At 45.4% G+C, this 23,171-nt stretch overlaps 1 protein-coding gene across 2 annotated transcripts in view; it reads right to left on the bottom strand.

Annotated features, from left to right (window-relative positions):
- The window catches only part of ANAPC4 (anaphase promoting complex subunit 4), a 176,161-nt gene that overhangs the window by 124,317 nt on the left and 28,673 nt on the right, over positions 1 to 23,171 (bottom strand). For both annotated transcript variants that reach the window (XM_089660907.1, XM_089660908.1), the window contains exons 6-8: positions 21,951 to 21,977; positions 16,698 to 16,742; positions 243 to 327 (exon numbers count right to left, since the gene is read on the bottom strand). In XM_089660907.1, the coding sequence (XP_089517033.1) occupies positions 243 to 327; positions 16,698 to 16,742; positions 21,951 to 21,977 (157 nt within the window). The remainder of the gene's footprint in view (positions 1 to 242; positions 328 to 16,697; positions 16,743 to 21,950; positions 21,978 to 23,171) is intronic.

The raw sequence follows: 23,171 nt of genomic DNA, 5'->3' as shown, positions 1-23,171 counted from the left end.
CGTTTAGCTGAACTCGGAAACTAGTACATTTTCTATTATTCAAAACATCCAAAAGAAATTCAAACATTAAGTTGTAAGGCATTTCATATATTCAATTATACAGTATATAGCTCAATAGCTGGCTATTAACTATTATCTGGGGCTGGCTCCCACGAAAACTATGAGATGTTTGGCTCACTTTAGTCAAAATGATACCAGGCACATATTGGAGAAACCATAAACAAACTGTACAAATACATCACCTCTGTAATGGTAGCAATCTTGTACATTCCATAGGCATAGACTTCAATTTGCCCTGATTCACCTCCAAGGACCAAAGCGTTGAGCCTTGTACAAATTGAGCATAAAAGTCATCTTAATTAAGCAGTCAGACAAAAAAAAAAAAAGTAACACTAATTTTCCACTTGCTAGATATCCCTACAACCAGAATATGATATGACACGTCATTATTTCCTTTAACTACTTGCCCTCCTGAGGATTTACCCCCTTTCCTGACCAGGCCTCTTTTTGCTACTCGGCGCTGCACTAATTCATCTGCTAATTGCGCGGTCATGCAATGCTGCACCCAAACACAATTTACGTCCTTTTTTCACACATATAGAGCTTTCTTTCGGTGGTATTTGATGACCAAACATTTTGAAGAAAAACAATATATTTTTTACTTTCAGCTATAAAAAATATATAGTAAACTCAAAGTTAGTTATAAATTTAGGCCAAAATGTATTCTGCTACGTTTTTGGTAAAAAAAATTCAATAAGTGTATATTGATTGCTTTGTGTGAAAGTTATAACGTCTACAAACTTTGGTATAGATACTGCAATTTACGCCATTTTTTTTGCTATACAGCGCTGCGCTAGTTTAACTGAAAATTGTGCGGTCGTGCAATACGGTACATAAAATGAAATTTATGTCCTTTTTTCACACAAATAGTGCTTTCTTTTGGTGGTATTTGATCACCTGTGCACTTTTTATTTTTGGCGCTATAACCAGAAAAACTTTTCAAGAAAAAAAAAATTTTTGAAAAAAAAAAAAAATCAAGTTACACTTACGGTAACGTCTTTTCCGGTAGTCTTTCAGAACAGCACTTCGAGAGACCTCGGCTCCTCCCCACCTGAGGAAACACCTCCACCCAACATAAAAAGTACTCCACTCCCCTCCGACCTCAGTTCTTAAAATCGTACCTCCGGTCACCTGGGGAGACACAACATGAGACAACATGACCGCCATAAGACATTCTTACGCAACAAATATCAACACTGGGTGGGCAATCGGTGCTGTCCTGAAAGACTACCGGAAAAGACGTTACCGTAAGTGTAACTTGATTTTTCCCCTTTCGTCTTTCAGGACAGCACCTCGAGAGGATAAGCGAGTACTCACCCATCGGGCGGGCCCACTGCTTGCAAGACTTTACGCTCAAATCCTGTACTGAGACCAGGTCGAGCCTGTAATGCCTTACAAAAGTGTCGTAGCTGGACCAGGTAGCCGCCCTGCAGATTTGTCCTGGGGAAGCCCCCGCCAGCTCCGCCTGGGTAGTTGCTACCGCTCGGGTGGAATGTGCCCTGATCCCCACCGGGGCCTCAAGGCCTTCTGCGCGGTATGCCTCCGTAATTGCCAGTTTCAACCACCTGGCTAGTGTCTTTCTAGAAGCTTTCTTGCCCCTCCTGGCCCCTGTGAAAGAAACAAACAAGGATTCCGTGCTCCTAAACCCCTTTGTCTTTTCGAGGTACAAGAGCACGCACCCTCTGACATCTAAAAAATGACGTTTCTCCTGAACTTTCACAACCGGGTCAGGAAAAAACGAGGGTAGCACTATATCCTGCTCCCTCTGGAATCTCTGGGCCACCTTTGGAATGAAGGATGGGTCTGGTCTCAACACCACTCTATCCGAAAAAATCTGTAGATAGGGGGCTCTAACTGAAAGGGCCTCCAGCTCACACACCCTCCTTGCTGTGGTAATTGCCACTAAAAAGGCCATCTTAATAGTAAGGTCCCGTATCGGGCAGGACTCCAGGGGCTCGAACAGGGCCTTAATTAATGCACCCAGCACCTTGGCCAAGTCCCACCCTGGAAAAGGTCCAGACCTCGGAGGCCTCTGCCTTGTTAGGGCCTTAAAAAACCTCCCTACCAACGCCTCCCTGGCTAAAGGCTTCTCCAAGAACACGCTGAGGGCCGAAACCTGGCACCTGAGGGTGCTGACAGACAGCCCCTTGTCCGCCCCTGCCTGCAGAAACTCCAATACTGAGACCATGCTATGGGTCGCTACCGATGTTCTCTCGCACCAGGCCGAAAAGCAACCCCAGACCCTGTTATAAATGGCCTGAGTCTCCTCCTTTCTACTGGCCAGCAACGTCGTCACCAGCCTGGATGAAAACCCTTTAGCTAACAGGAGCTGCCGTTCAGAAACCAGACATAGCCTCAGTCTCTCCAACCTGGGGCACAGGACCGGCCCCTGCGTCAGTAGATCCTTTCTTGGCGGCAATTCCCAGGGCGGATGTGTGGCTAAGCTCTTCAGGGTAGCAAACCACGCTCAACGCGGCCAAAAGGGGGCGATCAAGGTGAGCGATGCTTTTTCTGTCCGGAATTTTCTCAACACCAGGGGGATCAAGGGGAGCGGGGGGAAAGCGTAGCACAGCGGGTAGTCCCACCTCTGTCCTAACGCATCCACCGCTACTGACCCGTCCCCGCAGCTCAGGGAGAAGAACCTTGGGACTCTCTTGTTCCTCCCTGATGAGAAAAGATCTATGTCCGGGGACCCCCATCTCTGAACGATCGCCTGAAAAACCTCCGCGTTCAGGGCCCACTCTGATTCTCTGAGCCGAGTCCTGCTCAGGAAGTCTGCCTTCCGATTTAATTCTCCCTTTAGGTGTACTGCAGGCAGGGAAGCTAGGTTCCTCTCCGCCCAGGACAGAACAAATGCTGCTAGGGATCCGAGAGCCCTGCCCCTCGTCCCCCCATCTGTTGATGTATGCTACCGTCGTAGCATTGTCCGTCAAGACCCGTACATGCTGGCCCTTGATCCTGTCTTGGAAGGAGTGGGGAGCCTCCCCTACTGCCCTCAACTCTCTCCAATTCGAGGATTCTCTCCTCTCTACCGAGGACCACTCCCCCTGAACCACTAAATCTCCCAGATGGGCCCCCCACCCAAGAGCGCTGGCATCTGTCGTGACTTCCTTGGTCACGGGGAAACACCACAACAGCCCCTGGGTCACATTGGACGATTTCCTCCACCACCACAGAGACCTCTTAACACTGGGGGGAACAAGGACCTGGTCCTCCAAGGATTGAATCCTTTTGTCCCAAGTCCTCAGAATCCAAAGCTGGAGGGGACGCAGATGGACACCTGCCCACTGCACAGCTGGAATGGAAGATGTCAGCAACCCCAGCACCGACATGGCCTGCCTCACTGTCACCAACCTGCTTCCCTGTAACAAAGAGACCCCTGCGTCTAACCTGGTGACCTTTTCTGGCGTTAAGAAGGTCCTCTGCCTTACAGAATCCAGAATGTATCCGAAGTACACCGCTCTTTGGGAGGGCACCAGACAGGACTTTTCCAGGTTCAAAAGCCACCCTAGGTTTTCCAGATGACCCCTTACTGTGGCAATGTTCTTCCGCAGCTGGGACTCTGAGTCTGCAAAGAGAAGCAGGTCGTCCAGGTAGGCTATTACCGCAATCCCCTTCATGCGGATGGGAACCAGAGCCTCTGTCAGAATTTTCGTGAACACCCTCGGCGAGGAAGATAGTCCGAATGGCAGAGCTCTGAACTGCCAATGCCGAATTCTTGCTTCCCCCCGCACCGCCAACCTGAGAAAACTTTGTGAGGGTTCCGCGATGGGCACGTGAAGGTATGCGTCCCTTAAATCTATCTAGGCCATAAACGTCCCTGCCGGGGATAGCGTCCTGACCATGAAAATGGAGTCCATACGGAACCTCCTGTATCGCACCACCCTGTTTAGGGGCTTCAGGTTCAGAATCAACCGGAACGCCCCCGACTGCTTCTGAACTATGAATACGTGGGAATAGAATCCTTTCCCCTTTTCCTCCTCCGGGACCCTGGTGATGACTCTCTGGTCCTCCAGATCCCTTAGTGCGCCCATTAGGGCCGAGGCCCTCGCCGGGCTTCTTGGCCGGGCCGTCACAAAAAATGTTCCTGGTGGCGGCTCTACAAACTCCAGCCGGTAACCCCTTCTGATGACATCTAGAATAAAGGGGCTGGCAACCGCTGCTTCCCACTGTGGGAGAAAGGCCGCCAATCTTCATCCCACAGGAGGAACCAAGTCACCTTGGCTTCTGGGGCTGCTCAGGAGGGCGAAAAATCGCCCCTCCCCTGCCCCTACCTCTCTGCCCCCACAACCTACTCTGTCTTTCAGGCCTGAGGTTCTGTCTCTTGGCTGGGCGAATCTTCCGCGTTCCTCCCTCCTGTAACTTCCTTTTAAGGGGGAAGAATCTCCTCCAACCCTGGTCCGAACAGGAAGTCTCCCGTAAAGGGGATGCCACACAACCTCACCTTTGATGTGATATCGCCCTGCCAAGTCTTCAACCACAGAGCCCTCCTAGCAGAGTTCGTCAGGGCTGCAGACCTGGCCCCCAGCTTAACTGACTCTGCGGACGCATCCGCGATAAACCCCACACTCTGCAACAGGGTCTCAAAAGAAGCCAAGATTTTCTCTTTAGGGGAGTCTGCTACAATATGGGCCTGTAACTGTGTCAACCAATATTCTAGGTTTCTGGCCACGACAGTTGTGGCCATGGCAGGCTTCAAGTTGGCCAGGGTTGAATCCCAAACCTTCTTGAGGAGAGATTCCGTCGTCCTGTCCAGTAAATCCGGCAAGACCCCCATATCCTCAAATGCCAGGTCCATCCTCCTCGCTGTTTGAGAAAAAGCTGCGTCGCGTTTGGGGTTTTTATTCCACACAGCCTCCGGATCCTCACTAAATGGGAACCTCCTTTTCAAAGCCCTGGAAAAGAAGGGTTTCCGTTCCGGATCCTGCCACTCTTTTTTGATGGTATCCACCAAAATATCATGTACAGGGAAAACACGGTGCCTTTGTTCCTCCAACCCCTGATACATTTGATCGTGGAGGGACAAAGTCCTAACTTCCTCCTTGATGTCCAGGGTCTCGTAAATAGCCCCTAAGAGGTCATCAAACTCTTCTAGGGACAGTTTATACCGCAAAGGACCCCTGCCCTCACCCGACGGGCCCTCCCCAGCAGATTCTTCCTCCGACTGGGAATCCTCCAAAGGCCCCTCGTCCTCTCCTACTAAAAGGAGTTCTCTGCTCCAACCTACTGCCACCGGGGGGGTGGCACGGTGTGGCTTTGGGAGCGGATAACCTTTCCATCAGGCCTTTGAAAGAGTCGAAGGTGCTGGCCAGTTCCTTCACTGACCTGACTAAGTCACCCTGCTCTGGACTCTCTTCCTTTACCAACCCTTCTATGCACGGGCCGCAAAGAACCTTCCTCCAGGAGTCTTTTAACACTGCTTTGCAGGATGGGCATCTGCGCTTAGGCTCCTGGTGTTTTAGTTTTGCCCGGGCCTTGCCCTGAAAAACACAAGAAGGCAGAAAGGAAGCCTAACACCCACTCCATAGCCTACTCCCCCTCCCCCCCTTCCCAGAAGGGCTTAAGGGCCTGACCCCTCCACAGACCCACTACCCCGCCCATGAAGACCCTCACCACCAGAGGGTCCGGGAATACCCCAGGAGCTAGGGGCCACTATGAAGGGGAGGACTCCTCCGAGTCACCTTACGTGTGAATGGCTGGTGCTGGCATCCCCTGGTCCCGGTGCCTCCGACATCCTTCACAGGAGGGTGGTCGCCTCGTGCTGGCCTGTCCCCCAGGCTGCTCCGCACCGCCTTTTAAATCGCGTGCCGTGGTCCCGACCGGAAGCGGAAGCCGCGGCCCGGGAGAAGCCCCGCCCCTTCCGCCGGAAACCGCCGTCCTCCGACATCCGGCCGGGCAAACCTCACAGCCCGCCAGCATGGGAAGGAGCGGGACTCCTCCCCGGTCCTCACCAGACCTCACCACGGCCGCCCCAACTCGCCGGAGGGAGTCGGGGGGCGAAAGCAGGTACGTGCCGCCCCTGTCCCCCAGGGTGCACGCCCACTGCATGGCAGCCAGCGCAAGGAGGATCGCAGCTGGACGCTCCGGCCTTCACTCTCGGCTACCCGGAGCCTCACAGCCGGCTCTACGACCCTCGGCTCCCCTGCCTGTCTTCCTGACAGCACCTAAGCTTCCTCGTGTGTGTCCCCCACCGGAGGAAAACACCTGAACTGAGGTCGGAGGGGAGTGGAGTACTTTTTATGTTGGGTGGAGGTGTTTCCTCAGGTGGGGAGGAGCCGAGGTCTCTCGAGGTGCTGTCCTGAAAGACGAAAGGGGAAAAAAAAACATTTTCTCATTTCGGTTAAAAACCTAAAATTTCGTCATAAAATTTAGGCCAAAATGTATTCTGCTACATGTTTTTGGTTAAAAAAATCCCAGTAAGTGTACATTGATTGCTTTTTGTGAAAGTTATAGCATCTACAAACTATGGTATAGATAATGGAATTTACACAGCTTTTACTTTCTGACTGCCCATCACATTTCTTGAGGTGCTAAAATACCAGAACAGTACAAACACCCTCAAATGACCCCTTTTCGGAAAGTGGATAGCCTAAGCTATCTGCTGAGAGGCATATTGAGTCCATGGAAGATTTATTTTTTTTCCACAAGCTTCTGGAAAATAACAAAAACATTTTTTTTTTTAACACAAAGTTGTCATTTAAATTATTTATTTCTTGCACAAGCCATGGGTATATGTGGAATTACACCCCAAAATACATTCTGCTACTTCTACCGATTATGGGGATACAATGTGTGTGAGACTTTTTGGGAGCCTAGCCTCATACAGGAGCCTGAAATCCAATGACCACTTTGAAAGCCTGAAGGTGCGTAACTTCCTCATTACACTTCCTCACTACCTATCACAGTTTTGGAGGCCCTGAGATGCCAGGATAGCATCAAATCCCCCCAAATGACCCCTTTCTGGAAAGTAGACACCCCAAGGAATTTAAAAAGAGGCATGGTGAGTATTTTGCAGATCTCATTTTTTCCTCACAAGGTTTTGATATATAAAACAAAATAGAAAAAATATATTTTTGTTTGTTTTCTTCATTTTCCAAAAACTTGTGGCAACAAATGAGATCTGCAAAAATACTTACCGTGCTTTTTATCAAATTCCTTGGAGTGTCTACTTTCCAAAAAGGGGTCATTTGGGGGGGTTAGGTGCTATCCTGGCATTTCAGGGCCTCCGAAACTGTGATAGGTAGTCTGGAAGTGTAATCAGGAAATAAAGCCCTTTAAAAGCCTGAAGGTGCTTATTGGATTTTGGGGTCCTGTACTTGGCTAGACTGCCAAAACGTCTCTCACATGTGGTACCCCCATACTCAGAAGTAGCAGAATGTATTATGGGGAGTAATTCCACATTTACCCATGGCATGTCTGAGCAGTAAATCATTTAAGTGACAATTTTGTGTAAAAAAAAAATAAAAAATTTTTTTTGTCATTTTCCAAAAACTTGTGGTAAAAAAATAAATTCTTCTATTGATTCAACATGCCTCTCAGCAAATAGTTTGGGGGTGTCTACTTTCCAAAAAGGGGTCGTTTTGGGGGGTGGGGGCATTCTATGCCCAGCATTAGAAGTTTATGCCACACATCACTAACCACCTGAAGACCAAGCCTTTTCTGACACTTTTTGTTCACATGAAAAAAAATCAGTATTTTTTGCTAGGAAATTAATTTAAACCCCCAAACATTATATATTTTTTTAAAGCAGACACCCTAGTGAATAAAATGGTGGGTACTAAAATTTGTTATGGCACATCGTACTCGCGCAGTGATTTTTCAAAAGCAAATTTTTTTTAAAAAACACACTTTTTTTACTTTTAATGCACAAAAACACAATATATTGACCAATTATTTGGTAAAGTATAAAAGATAATGGTATGCAGAGTAAATAGATACCAAACATGACATGCTTTAAAACTGTGCATGCCCCGTGCAATGGCGACAAACTGCAAACATTTTTAATATCCATAGGCAACGCTTTAAAAGCTACCATTCTAGATTTACAGAGGAGGTCTAATGTTAGAATTACTGCCCTTGATCTGACGTTCACAGCAATACCTCACATGCATGGTGCAACCGCTGTTTACATACCGGCACAGGGTCAAGGCTTGTGCACACAGGTGTGCATGCATGGGAGGGGCCATTTTTTTTTTTTATTTTATTTTGATTTTTTTTTATTATTTTTACATTGTACCTTTCATTTTTTTGATCACTATTAATGCTATAACAGGGAATGCAAATATACCCTATAACTTCAATGGGCATTGTCATATATTCTTTTTTCAGAAATCTGGGGTCTATCAGACTCTGGATATCTCCTCTGCCCTTACATTCTCTAATCAAACCAAAATCGGTGTGATCAGATGCTTTCCCAATTTACAAATGGCGCTGTTTATATCCTGTGAAACTAAAGTGATGAAATGCTTGTAGCTTCCAAGTTCTTAGGCTATAGAGATGATTGGCACCACTCTGGTCTCCAATCAGCTCTATGGTCAGCTGGCAGAAACAACGGCTGCATTCTCAGGTTCCCCCGATGGCACGAGACTGCCCGAGAAGGCCGTGGAAGGCAGCGGGGGAGGGGGGCATCATCTCCTGCTGATTGTAAAAGCAATCCTGCAGCTAATTAGCAACTAGGATTGCTTTTACATGAAAGCTGATTGCCGGCTGAAAAAAACGATACCAGGATGATGCCTGCATCTGTAGGCATCATCCTGTTATAACCATTCAAAGTCCAGTGATGTACCAGTACGTCGCTGGTCCTTGTTGGGTATATACAGTATACTATGTTCTTTTTTTTTTTGTATGCAGCCTGTGGACTGAATGAAAATATTAGAAGAAATCTCTGCCAGAAAAAGTGTGTGGTACGCCTACCATTAGAATATATCACCCTGCATCCACCCACTTTTAATGATGGGCAAACATTAGGCCACACTTTGCCACAAGCACCAGTTCCAAGATTGAACAAATGTCTAAATAGTGGCACGCTTCAATAAAAATTGTCCACATATAAGTGGTACCCCATATGGAAAAAGGATGACACCAAGTCCCAAATTATCTTGCCACTGATCCCCATGTAGTCTGGGCATCCGGGGGGCTCCACGTGACTATCTTTTCCCTCGTAAATCCAAAACTTATAAGTATAGCCTGTTGCCCTCTCACAGGTCTTCTACATCTTGACCCCATATCTGGCACGCTTGCAGGGGAGAAATTGTTTGAATGCAAGGCGGCCAGAAAAATTAATGAAGGACTCATCAACGCAGATGTTTTGCTGGGGAGTATAGACATCTGCAAATTTTTGGTTAAGTTGTTTTGCGAGGGGCTGAATTTTGTGGAGCCGGTCAAATTCAGGGTTAACCCGAGGATGACAGAGTGTATTGTCATTGAAATGCATAAAACACAATATACTCTCATATCTATGCCTGGCCATGGCAGCAGAGAACACGGGCATATGATGAATCGGGTCTGCGGACCAATACAACCGCAATTCATTTCTTTTAGTAATGCCCATGTTGAGGGTTAGGCCCAAAAAAAAAAAAAAAAAATGTAAATTCGAAAACCATAATGAGTTTCCATGCAACTGGTCTGGCAAGGTTTGAATTTGGGTTGGCTGCAATAAATTGTTGTGCATATAAATTGATTTGATCCACAATCAACGCATACAGATATTCCGTGAAAAACAGCTCCAAACATCAAGGAGGTATGTGAAATACCAAGATGTACTAGACGGCTGGTACTCGCCAGTTCACCAAAAGGTAGAGAGGCACTAGTACTGGCACTCTGCTGCATATGAGAGTCATTAAAATTTACCGGCCTGTGCTAACAGAGATCAGGCCTGATTCTGCAAACACTGCGGTTTTGTGTGCAATGTATCAAGTAACAGTGACCTACCGACACTGCACTTGCTGGGGGAGTAGGGGGGGTAAGCATAGGGGCTAAAGCAGGTGCTGGGACTGATCCCGCTAACGCTGCATTTATGGGGACGCTATATTAATGTGAACGTGGTATAGTGCTGATCTGATCAAAGATATTGACCCGTTCAGACACTGCACTAGCAATGGAGGTTTATTGTGCATGAACGTGCTCCTGGCAATTAGGGGTTAAATGTGATGACTGGTGTACTGACGGGCAATATGACGCTATCTGGGAGGGGCGGGAAAACCACGGGAGCGCGAATCACATATATATGTGTGTTTGTGATTTTGCGCACCCATGCCGCCCTGTAGCAGTATTTCTGCTATAGGGCGGTCAGGAAGCTGTTACAGAAGCGGTTTGTGTTACGGCGCTGTGTTACTTTAGCTGACAATTGCGCGGTCATGCAGCATTGCAGCCAAATTAAATTTACGGTGGTATATGATCGCCTGTTTTTTATTTATAGTGCAAAATATAAAAAACTAAGGCTGACAATTGAGAAAAAAAAATATTTTGGACTTTTTGCTACAAAACATGCCCAGTAAAAAAATGTAAAAATCAAATTTAGTCATAAATTTCTGCCAAAATGTATTCTGCGACATGTCTTTGCTAAAAAAAAATCCCAATACGTGTAAATTAATTGGTTTATGAAAGTGAAAGTTATAGCGTCTACAAATGGCGGGAAAGATACCAGGATTTTTTTTTTATTATACTAATAATGGCGGCGATCAATTTATGACAGTGATCAGCAACTTATGGCGGGACTGCGGGGGACATTTTGACACTGGGGGGGAACTGACTTGGGGTCACTGACAACCCCAGTGACACCAATACAGTGATCAGTGCAAAAAAAAAAAAAAAAAAAACCCACGGAGACTGTACTAATGGCACTGGGGAGGAAGGGGTTAACTTTTTTGGTAATGAAAGGGTTCACTGTGTGAGGGGAGTGTTTTACTAGGGGGCGGGGGGGTGTACTTCACAGGAACACACTGATCCTGAGAGATAAACTCTTCTCTCAGGTTCAGAGTGCTCGGAACTGACAGAGAGCAGACTTGCAGTGTAAACACTGCAGCCGTGTCAGTGATTACACTTGATGGACACCCGCTGCCGCGATCGGCGGGACGGGTAGGGCGCGCGCGCCCCGTTTTGCAGAGCGACGTTAAAAAACGGCGCTGTGCTCAGAGGTGCCACCCTGCCGCAGTAAAAACACTGTGGCAGGGCGGCAACCAGTTAATGCGAAACAAAATGTGACTCTAAATGAATATTTGATGATTGATTTACATTTTCAAACCCAGAACTTATTAATATTATCATCACTATTTTTTTTCCTATGACAAAGGAACTACTTATAACAACATAAATTACAATATGGATGATTATATACTGAACTAGAAAAACTACAATTTCTGGGGAAATTGTGTGAAGTGTTCTTGCCTCCACCAGTAGTCTACAACTAGAGTGGGCGGAGTAGCTTTTGTCACTCTGCTGCCTGCTCACACACCTGGGTTCCTATGGCAACTCACTCTACAGCAAGGGCAGATGAGCAGTTAAAAACAAACTGCTCCAACTTGCTCACTTCACTGGCGTTTGCCATCTTCAAACGGTTGTAGTTTTAAAACGATAAATCCTACAATGAAGAGCTTTATATTGTGAGAATCACAAGACCCAGACCTACATTTTGATGCATGTCTCTGAAATATTAAAAATGAAGGCACAGTCGTTTAGAAATTGCCCTTCAAATTTGAGTTGGCTAGAGTGGAGTTTCAATGAATGTTAATGGGTGGCGTGAGTTGCAAACAAATGGTCATATTGTGAAAACTATCAGGACTATGGCTTAGCCGTGGACATTTTTAGTGGCAGCAGGGATAGCTGAACGTTTTGATATAAGATTTGTGTAGGTGGGCTTGAAAATGAGGGGGGTGATGGAAGTTTAGAAATCACGTCCTGATTTTTCAGCTCCCACTCTAGTTTTGAACATTGCGCCATTCATTCCAATGGGACCAATTTCAACACAAAAACGGCGATATTTTGTGAATCACTCGGCAAAACGATCCACAAAGTAATAGTAACACCAATCGGGAACAATCCGCACGTTTCGGTATATTACTGTCTATGTAGTGTAAACACTGTGGGAGGAGTTAGGGTGGTAAATTTGGCTATAATAATAAGAATATATATGAGATAACAGTAAGTGGTCTTGCCATGCAAGAACACTTAATAAAAAGGTTTCATGTGGTAACCAAAATTACAGAGCAATTACAATTCGTAACAGACATTCTTTTATTGAACTTAAAATGCTGGTAGCATATTTGCCTGAACTTTATATAAGCAGCAGAGTTCTACTGCAGGCAGAAGTAATAAGGAAAGCAGGAGATCTGCACAAGAATATAGTTGTGTCACCTTTCTGGCTAATAATCTGTCGGATAATGTATAGCTATCTCTCTCTCTCACACACACACACACACACACACACACACACACACACACACACACACACACACACACACACACACACACACACACACACACACACACACACACACACACAATAATAGTGTGTTGAAAAAAGCGAATAAAGCTCAAAATCCTTCTAATAGCTTTTATTTCCATACACACAAATGCATTGGGAACACTACACATTCTATTCCAAATCAAAACATGAAGAAAAATATATCAAATTTGTGTTGTTCCTCTAAAAAAATTGAAGAAAAGTGAATATTAGACTGTTCAAAAACATAGCAGTGTTTGTATTCTTCTTTACAAACTCAAACATTCACTATATAAACTGGAAAATGTTTGAAGATTTTGAATCACTTAATTAATATTTAGTTGTATAAGCACGGTTTCTGAGAACTGCTGTACATCTGTGTTGCATGGAGTCAACCAACTTCTGGCACCTGTGAACAGGTATTCCAGCCCAGGATGATTGGACTACATTCCACAGTTCTTCTCTATTTCTTGGTTTTGCCTCAGAAACTGCATTTTTGATGTCACCCCACAAGTTTTCTATTGGATTAAGATCCGGGGATTGGGCTGGCCACTCCAGAACGTCAATCTTGTTGGTCTAGAACCAAGATGTTGCACGTTTACTGGTGTGTTTGGGGTCGGTGTCTTGTTGGGACACCCATTTCAAGCACATTTCCTCTTCAGCATAAGGCAGCATGACCTCTTCAAGTATTCTGATGTATTCAAACTGATCCATGATCCCTGGTATGCGATAAAAAGGCCCAACACCGTAGTATGAGAAACATCCCGATATCATGATGCTTGCGCAACCATGCTTCACTGTCATCACAGTGTACTGTGGCTTGAATTCAGTGTTTGGGGGTCGTCTGACAAACTGTCTCCGGCCACTAGACCCAAAAAGAACAATCTTACTTTCATCAGTCCACAAAATGTTGCGCCATTTCTCTTTAGGCCATTCAATGTGCCCTTTGGCAAATTGTAACCGCTTCAGCACGTCTTTTTTTCAACAATGGGACTTTGTGGGGGCTTCTTGCAGATAGCTTGTCTTCACATAGGTGTCTTCTAATTGTAACAGTGCTCACAAGTAACTTTAGACCTTCTTTGAGCTTCCTGGAGCTGATTGTTGGCTGAGTCCTTGTCATTTTGGCTATTCTTCTATCCATTCAAATGGTAGTTTTTCGCTTACTTCCACGTCTTTCAGGTTTTGGTTGCCATTTTAAAGCATTTGCGATCATGTAATCAGCATGTACAACATTTGCTGCCTTCCTTCCTTAAATAAGGGCAATAATTGCCACCTGTTTTTCAAAGAATGAATGACCTCACTAATAGAACTCCACACTGCTATTATTTTGAACATGCCCTTTTCAATTAGTGATTCAATTACACAGAATCAGCAGCATGCATGTCATGACTGTTGGGTCTGTTGGATTTCTATTACTGTACTACACCTGCTAGTAAATTATTTGCCATGTAGAAATATCATTTCTACCAAAAACAGTGATTGATCAGGTTAGTGATGTCTGACTGCTATAATTTTGAACACAACCGTGTGTATGTATGTATGTATATTTGATAAAATTAAGTTTTAAAAGAATGTTTTCATTATTGTTTGACCTAATTCAGCAAATTTAGGTATTAAAAAGGGCACTTTTTTTTTTAAAGGGATGTATTAAAATAATTGATTATATATGTCAAACAAGATGCTCCACTAATGCAATCAGGAAATTTTTATGTTTACCGAAACCTAGCAAAATCCTTTTTTATATAAGCCTGTCGACTTTCCTTGTTGAAGTTTATATTTAGGCACTGTTTTTGTTCTTCCGTCTCTCCTCGATTGTCCTGGGTGCACAGTTTTTTTTAATTTGGTTTGGCCCCTGTAACCTGATCATAGTAGCTTTATATTCATAATAATAGAGTTCAATTTCATAACTGTTGGACATATTGTATTTCACAAGCCAACATTATTTTTATGGGTTATATGGCTTATACTATACGAATAACTACGATTATGTCATATTAGCACACACTGCTCCTGAAGAAGCAACTGCGAAACGCATTGAGATCCTCTACAGCCAACGTCCTTTCTCATTATGTGACATGCAGTATGTATATATACAGTTTGAAAAGTGCAGGTGTGTGTGTGTGTGTGGTGGGGGGCCCATGGAATACAGCTCACTTTGGAGGGGTGGGAGACCCCCTGTCTCGGCTCCCAATATCCCTATTATGTGTAAGTCACCCTGTGCCTGTTAGGGGTACAGGGTGAAATGTCCTAATACTGGGGTGGGGGGTTGTTCATCGTTTAATGCCATGAGGTTGCATCCCATTGTTCTATTGTGTGTCTTGCTTGGGAGCAAACTATTATGGGATGTATGTGTTTGTGTGTATTGGATTGGTGGGGGGTGTTTCCCACAGCCCTCCCCCTGGTGGGACTGTCTGCTGATGTGTCTCTTCTTACTGGGTGTGGTTTGCCATGCCCTGTATCATTATGCAGGGAGGGGGGATTGTTCCCTTGAATATACATATCTTGTATCGCTGTTAAAATAAAGTAGTCTATTTCCTGATTTATTTGAAGACTGGTCTCGTCTAGTCTTGTATGGTCAGCGGTGTTGTCCGTTGACAGTGTTCGATCGGGGAAGCTGTATTATAACGGGAATACCCAAGCGCAGACTGGGACGGTTCCGTTACATATACCATTTATTTTCTTCCTTTCTTTTAATGACTCATCATCATATACATAGTTGAGTTATATTATTGTATACTAAACAAGAATTTCAAATACAGTTTACCCAAATGTAAGTAAATGTTACATTTTAACTGTGTTTAAAAACTGTAGTCCTATTATATATTTACTGTACACACATGGCATATTAAATACACTATATAGTAGGCCTTGAAATTTCCACTCGCCTGCTTGCCAATTATGGTGGAGGCGAGTGTGTCCCCCAGGGGCATATTTGCAACAAGGCAAACAAGGCGTTTGCCTAGGGCGGCACTTTTTAGGGGGGCGGCGCAGCCGTAATGCCGCCCCCCCCCCTTCCCACGGAAGGGACACTTCGTACAGGAGCGGGCTGCTGTGTTTTACCTGGGTCCGCGACTCCCAGTCCAACGTCGATCTGGTCCACGAGGCGCTGCTGGAGGAGGGGTAGGGAGGTTGTCAGCGGGTCCAGTGTCTTAATTTCTCTGGATCGCGATGTGTGGGCGGGATGACATGCCGTCCCTGTCATCTTGCCACACCCCCGGGATCACTCAACAGCCTATGGCAGCTTGTCTCTCCCTCTACCAGCTCCGCCTCCTCGCCGATGATTGGCCACTGGTACTGTAGCTCAGGAAAGGCACACATGCGGAGGAGCCGAGCAGCAGCGCGAAGCTCAAAGAAGTGAGGGAGCAGCCGATTCAAGTGAAGAGGAGAGCAGCCGGAGAAGGAAGACAGCTGACCTGTAAGTGTCTGTGCCGTGCAGATGGTGCTGCTGCTGCAGCCAGGTATGCTGGCTGTGGATAGGAGAGGGAGGGAGCGAGCCCAGGCTGGAGCAGGGGTCAGCAAGGTAAGTAACATTGGTGTCAATGGGAGGAATAGTGCCCCATCATTGTTGTCACTGATACCAATGATGGGGCACTATTCCTCCCACTAACACCAATGATGGGGCACTATATCCCCTCCACTGACACCAACAATGGGGCACTATATTCCCCCCCCCACTGACACCAACGATGGGGCACTATTCCTCCCCCCACTGACACCAACGATGGGACACTATCCCCCCCCCCCCCCCCCCCCCCAACACCAATGATGGGGCACTATCCCCCCCCCCACTGACACCAATGATGGGGCACTATTCCCCCCTCCCAATGGCACCAATGATGGGTCACTATTACCCCCCCCCCCCCTGCTGAGACCAATGATGGGTCACTATCCCCCCCCCCCACTGACACCAATGATGGGGCACTATTCTCCCCCCCCCCACACACACTGACACCAATGATGTACATGTGTCTGTGTATGTATGTACATGTGTCTGTGCGTGTGTATTTCTGTGTATGTACATGTATCTGTGTGTATGCGTGTCTGTATGTGCCTGTGTGTGTATACATGTGTCTGTACATGTGTCTCTGTGCGTGTGTGTTTGTTGGTGGCGAGTAACTCTTAAGGCCTGGCTAGTAGCTCAGGACTTGAAATTTTAAGCCCTGCTATTTAGTATATATATTTTATCTAAAACACTTACTTTACATCTCCCAAAAGCTTCAGTATTTCATCAGATTTTTCTTCACTAGAACATAAAATTGTTTACATTTTAGTTGAAATTAGGCTACCTTGTATGTACACACACACACACTTTATGTCAAGCTTTTACCTTGCCACAGATGTCTTGAAATACAGCTGGTCCAGCAGGGACCGGCCAAATTTCCATCCATCTATGGCCATTCCTTTTCCAGAGAAGTTGATCAGTGCTAGAGAACTTAGTGTATTCTGACAGCGTATGAGTCCCCACTCTTAAGAGTATAATAAGGGTCCATTCACACTATGAACTGCATGTGAATCGCACAGGAACATTGTGCAGCTTCTGTGTGATTCACATGCAGTTCTGTGCAGTGCGATTTCAGCTCTATTTATTTTGAATGGGCTGAAACTGCATCACACTAAAAAGTAGTGCACGTACTACTTTTTGAAAGGCAGGGCAGCTGCAATCTAGTGTGGGCCACGTTAAAGTGGAACTGAACCCATTGATTTAACAGTTTAAAAACACAGTTACTGAATATTCATGGCACATGCTGGAAATGTAACTGTCACATTTGCTTGTGCTCTCAACCAAACTGGCAAATGATCGAATGGCTGGTGTCGTGCAGCATCATGGCAGCTGCAGATCAAACAGAGGATAAGATGGCAGCTTCCTTGGCTGAAAAGGATAGGAGGGTTTAGGCTCACGTTAGGGCTGCTTTCACACTGAGCAGTTTTTGAAGCATTTGTGCATAAAAAAAAAAAAAGCCAGAAAAGCTCAAGAAAACTGCATCCCTATGTATGTGAATGTATATCTATGTATAGTAAGTCAAAAGGGTAAGTGAGCGCAACCTAATAAGAGAGCGGCTAGCATAAAAGGCAATCCTCAGCACCTCAGTATTAAATGAAAAAAGGTATGCAGCGCTAAAGATACAGTAATAAGATACACAAAACAATATTGCATAAATCAATTATAAATCAGCCAAACCGGCGTAGTGATGCCCACATTGTGGTAAAGGTATAATGCAGAAAGTGACATTAGTGATGAGTCAATAAACTGAATGAAAACAAATGGTGTTTGGTGTTCTGTGAATCCAACTTGCTGGTGAAAAAAATCAAATGTACTTATGCGCTTACCAAAAGTACATACAATCTGAGCATTGTATGTATATCATATCCGTGGTAACATCATGGTCTGGTCTGTGGTTATGATGGCATCCAGCACTATGGTGGACACTCAGGAATGATACGACTCACACTTGGGGGTCACCTCAGGCTCACCGGTAGGTCCAACGAAGTCCAGACTCCTAATGGTACTCTCCAGAAAGGCTCCATCTTGTAAGGCTCGCAAATAACGAGCCAGGGGGCAAAATGGTACTATATATATATACCTATATCTATGTATGTTTTCACATGGAGGTGTTGCGCTTGCGGTGTGGTGTAAAAAACTCCTGCTTGCAGCATCTTTTGACGCAGGTTTGGGGAGTTAAAAAAAAAATGCCTCTTCCCATTGAAATTAATGGTAACCTCCTTAAAAAGAGAAAAGCACATGTGGGAAGGTCTGGCTGTTTCAGCTGTCAGCGGGTTTCCCCACTGACAGAATTGCTGGCAATTAAAAAATAATAAAGAAACGGTGTGGGGTCCCCCCCCTCTATCCATCCATACAAAGCCCTTCGGGTCTGGTATGGATTTTGTCAACGCCAAAACCCCCCTCCCCAAAAAATCAAAACAATAAAAAAAAATGGTGTGGGGCCCCCCTCAAAATCCATACCAGACCCGTATCCAAGCATGCAGACCAGCAGGTCATGAAAGGGGGGGACGGGACGAGGCCACAACTCAACATGAGGGGGTGCTTTGATGTCACAAAAAAAAAACTGTAGTGTGAAAAATGATAGGAGACAGTCTTTGACAAGTTCTTTATTAAACAAAGAAAAATGAAAATTTCCCCCAAAGTAGTTCCAATGTCAAGCACAATGCACACTGATGCCCAGAAAAAAAAAAGAGGAAAGAAAAAGGAAAAAAAAGGCGGCGGCTCCGTTCCCGACGCTGGCTCCCGGCCATCTGATTGCTATGCTGGCTTGACAGTTCTTAAATATGTAAGGGGCAGGGCCACCCAGTGACATCACCCACGTGATCTCGCTCCCATGTGACATCGACCGGGGCATGCTGGGTCAATGATGTCACACGGGGCAGGCTCATATACATGATGGGACCGCCCTTTACATATTTAAGAACTGTCAAGCCAGCGGAACAGTCAGACAGCCGGGAGCCAGAGTCAGGAAAGAAGCCTTTTTCTTTTTTTCTTTTTTCAGGTCGGCAGCGGGCATCGTGATTGACGTTGGATCTACTTCAGGGAACATTCATTTATTTTGCTTCTTTTAATAAGGGGCTTGTCAAAGACTGTCTTCTTGTCAATTTTCACACTATAGGGTTTTTTTTTGTGAATGGGTAGCGGTACCATGTACCCCATACTCATTCACATAGGGGTGGGCCGGGATCTGGGGGGCCACCTTGCTGGAGGGTGCTTCCAGATTCCAATAAGCCCCCCGCCCGCAGACCCCCACAACCACCGGCCAGGGTTGTGGGAAAGAGGCTCTTGTCCCCATCAACATGGGGACAAGGTGCTTTGGGGTAGGGGGAGCCCCCCCCACCCCAAAGCACCACCCCATGTTGAGGGCACATGGCCTGGTATGGTTCAGGAGGGGGGGCACTTGCTCATTCCCCCTCCCCCTTTCCTGACCTGCCAGGCTGCATGCTCAGATAAGAGTCTGGTATGGATTTTTGGGGGGGACCCCATGCCATTTTTTCATTATTTTTTAATTGCCGGCAATTCTCTCTTTTACATTCAGCTGTCAGTGGGGAACCCCGCTGACAGATGAAACATTAACACATGGTTTTCACTACTAAAATACTGCATGACTTTATAAAATAACGCATGCTGTATTTTAGTAACTTTTTTGAGCTACAAAAGTAAGTCACATGTCCAGGATGTTCCGCTTGAAAAACGCTTAAAAAAACACCTCAAAAACGCTAGTCATTTTTGAAGCATTTTTGAGGCGAACCAGTGTGAAAGCAGCCTAAGACCTATTAGAATGTTTATATCGTACCAAAAATCTCAAACGACATAGTCATGCGCTGGAGCAACTATGGCGTGAAACCAAATCCCAACAAGCGTTCACCCGATATAAATCTGCCTTTTTAACATACACTTCCTCCCTTCACGCTACCAAACAAGCCTACTTTATTACCCTCATTAATACCTTCTCCTCCAGTCCTCATCGGCTCTTCTCTCCTTATAACCCTCTACTTTCTCCGCCCCCACCTCCACCCAGTACCTCACTCACCGCCCACGAAATTGCTAACCATTTCATAAACAAGACTGACGCAATTCGCATGGACTTCGCCACTGCTCAGACTTCCACCCCACCTAGCATTCCTCACACTAAAACCACCTCAACACTCCACTCCTTCGACCTCGCTACTACTGAAGAGGTCACTAAGGTCTTCTCAGAAGCCAGCCTCACCACCTGCCCCCTGGACCCTGTACCCTCACAACTCCTACGGTCACCCTCTCCTTCCATCCTACACTCCCTCACTCACATCTTTAATCCTTCCCTCTCTACTGGCACCTTCCCCTCCCCTCTAAAGCACGCGCACATCACTCCCATACTTAAAAAAAAAAAAAACCCTCCCTGGATCCCACCGATTTGAACAACCTAAGACCCATCTCCCTGCTGCCATTTACATTTAATACTCCTAAAGCGCTTAGTCTATAATCGCCTGAGTTCCCACCTCACCGACAACAACCTCCTTGATCCCCTACAGTCTGGCTTCCGCCCCTACACTCCACCGAAACTGCCCTACTCAAACTCACCAACGACCTGCTAACCGTCAAAACCAATGGCCACTATACAGTACTCCAACGCCTTGACCTCTCTGCGGCTTTTGACATGGTTGACTACCCCCTCCTCCTCAAAAAACTACACTCTCTTGGCCTCAGAGACTCCGCTCTCTCCTATCTATCACAGCACTCCTTCAGTGTTACCTATAATGCTACAACCTCCTCCTCACTCCCTCTCTCTGTTGGGTTCCCTCAAGGTTCTGTCCTCGGACCCCTTCTCTTCTCCATCTACACCTCCTCCCTTGGTCAGTTGATAAATTCCCACGGCTTCAATTACCATCTCTATGCTGGCGACACACAAATCTCTCTACCCCTCACCTCACCCCTTCAGTCTCCACCCGTATCACAAGCCTACTAAGCGACATGTCGGATTGGATGTCACTCCACTTCCTCAAACTAAATCTTTCCAAAACGGAGCTCCTAGTATTCCCCCCAGCACGCACCCCCCCCCCCCCCCCCCCCCGACTTCTCCATCATGACCAAGAACACTATCATCAGTCACACCCCTCAAGGCAGAGTACTAGGTGTCATCCTAGACTCCAATCTGTCCTTTTAGACTTCACCTCCGCAACATCTCCAAGATACGACTGTTCCTAACCTCGGAAACCACTAAGCAACTCATTCACTCCCTTATTATATCACGCCTCGACTACTGTAACTCCCTCCTCATTGGCCTACCTCTCCGCAGGCTATCCCCACTTCAGTCTATCATGAATGCTGCGGCCAGACTCATCCACCTTACTAACCGTTCTGTATCTGCCACCCCCTCTGCCAATCCCTCCACTGGCTTCCAATTGCCCAAAGGATAAAATTCAAAACGCTAACACTGACATATAAAGCCGTTCATAATACTGCCCCAAATTACATCACCGATCTTGTCTCCAAATATCACCCAAACCATACTCTCCAAACCTCCTACTCTCTAGCTCCCTTGTCTCCTCCTCCCATGCTCGTCTCCAGGACTTCTCCTGGGCTTCCCCTATCCTCTGGAACTCCCTACCCCAATCCATCAGACTATCGCCAACTCTGCTCACCTTTAGGCGCACTCTGAAAACCTCTCTCTTCAGGGAAGCCTACCCCGCCCTCAGCTAATACAGAACTCCTCTACTCTTCCAACCACTCCATCCCCCACAGCTATTTCCTCCTGTACCACTATTCCCTCCCTCCTAGATTGTAAGCTCCAGGGAGCAGGGCCCTCAAACCCCTCTTGTATTGAATTGTATTGTTACTGTACTGTCTCGTGTACTGTCTCCCACCATGATGTAAAGCGCGGAGCAAACTGTCGGCGCTATATAAATCCTGTTTAATAAAAAAATAATAATATAATTCAAAACTAGGACAAAAAAAAAAAAAACTTACCTGAAGATTTTTGCAGTGGCATTGTAACTAGAAAACAAACAAAAAAAACAAGTACATAATACAAATACAGTATTACTTCTAAAGCACAAAGTTACATCATTTCTGCACTGTTCTTCACTTGGCCCTGGACTTAGCACCATGTCTAACTCACAACAAGCTGACAGCAGCAAAAAAGGAGAATCCTGCACAGACAATACTTTTCAATATGAGGAGCCATAATGACCAGTAATCCTTTTCAGATGCCCAGCTTAAAGCCCAACCCTAACCAATTTTTTTTTGGTTAGGGTGGAGAATGACTAAACCTTAGACCTGTTGAGGACACATTTACTATTCTAGTGACAGGGTCAGAAGCACAGGGAGTTTTAGTAATGTAGAATTGAGAGGAATTTGATTATTTATCAGGTTGTTATTGCTCTATTATTTCCGGTCATTGTGTGGTTGTCCTGCAAGCGAGAAGAAATCTCCCCAAAAGATGACACAAACTGGGAAAAAAACCTCAAACATTCAAAACACCCCAAAAAAAAAAAAAAGAAATGGATCGGCTGGAATTGGGTTTTAATGCAAAACTCCAGGTTTGTTTAACCACTGGGACATTTTACCCCCTTCATGATCAGAGCGTTTTTTGCTTTTCAGCACTGTGCTACTTTAACTGGCAGTTGCTCAGTCATGCAACACTATACTCAAATGAAATGTATTTAAATTTTTTTCATACAAAATAGAGTATTTTGGTGGTATTTAATTAGCACTGTTTTTTTTTATTGTTTGCTATATGAACAAAAAAAATACCGGGAATTTGGAAAAAGAAAAAAAAACATTTTCTTCATTTTTGTTATAAAATGTTAAACAAATAATTTTTCTTCATAAATTTTGGCCAAAATGTAGTCTGCTACATTTCTTTGGTGAAAATAACCCAAATTAGTGTATATTATTTAGTTTGGTTAAAAATGATAGAGTCTACAAATGGTGTATATATATATGGTATATACAGTGGGGATCGAAAGTTTGGGCACCCCAGCTAAAAATTTGTATTAATGTGCATAAAGAAGCCAAGGAAAGATGGAAAAATCTCCAAAAAGCATCAAATTACAGATTAGACATTCTTATAATATGTCAACAAAAGTTAGATTTTATTTCCATCATTTACACTTTCAAAGTAACAGAAAACAAAAAAATGGCATTTTTAGCTGGGGTGCCCAAACTTTCGATCCCCACTGTATGTAT

Source organism: Staurois parvus, unplaced genomic scaffold, assembly GCF_062004578.1.
Source record: "Staurois parvus isolate SC_StPar_1 unplaced genomic scaffold, SC_StPar_1.0 ptg000032l, whole genome shotgun sequence".
NCBI lineage: Eukaryota > Metazoa > Chordata > Amphibia > Anura > Ranidae > Staurois > Staurois parvus.
This window is presented reverse-complemented; position numbering and strand designations above follow the sequence as displayed.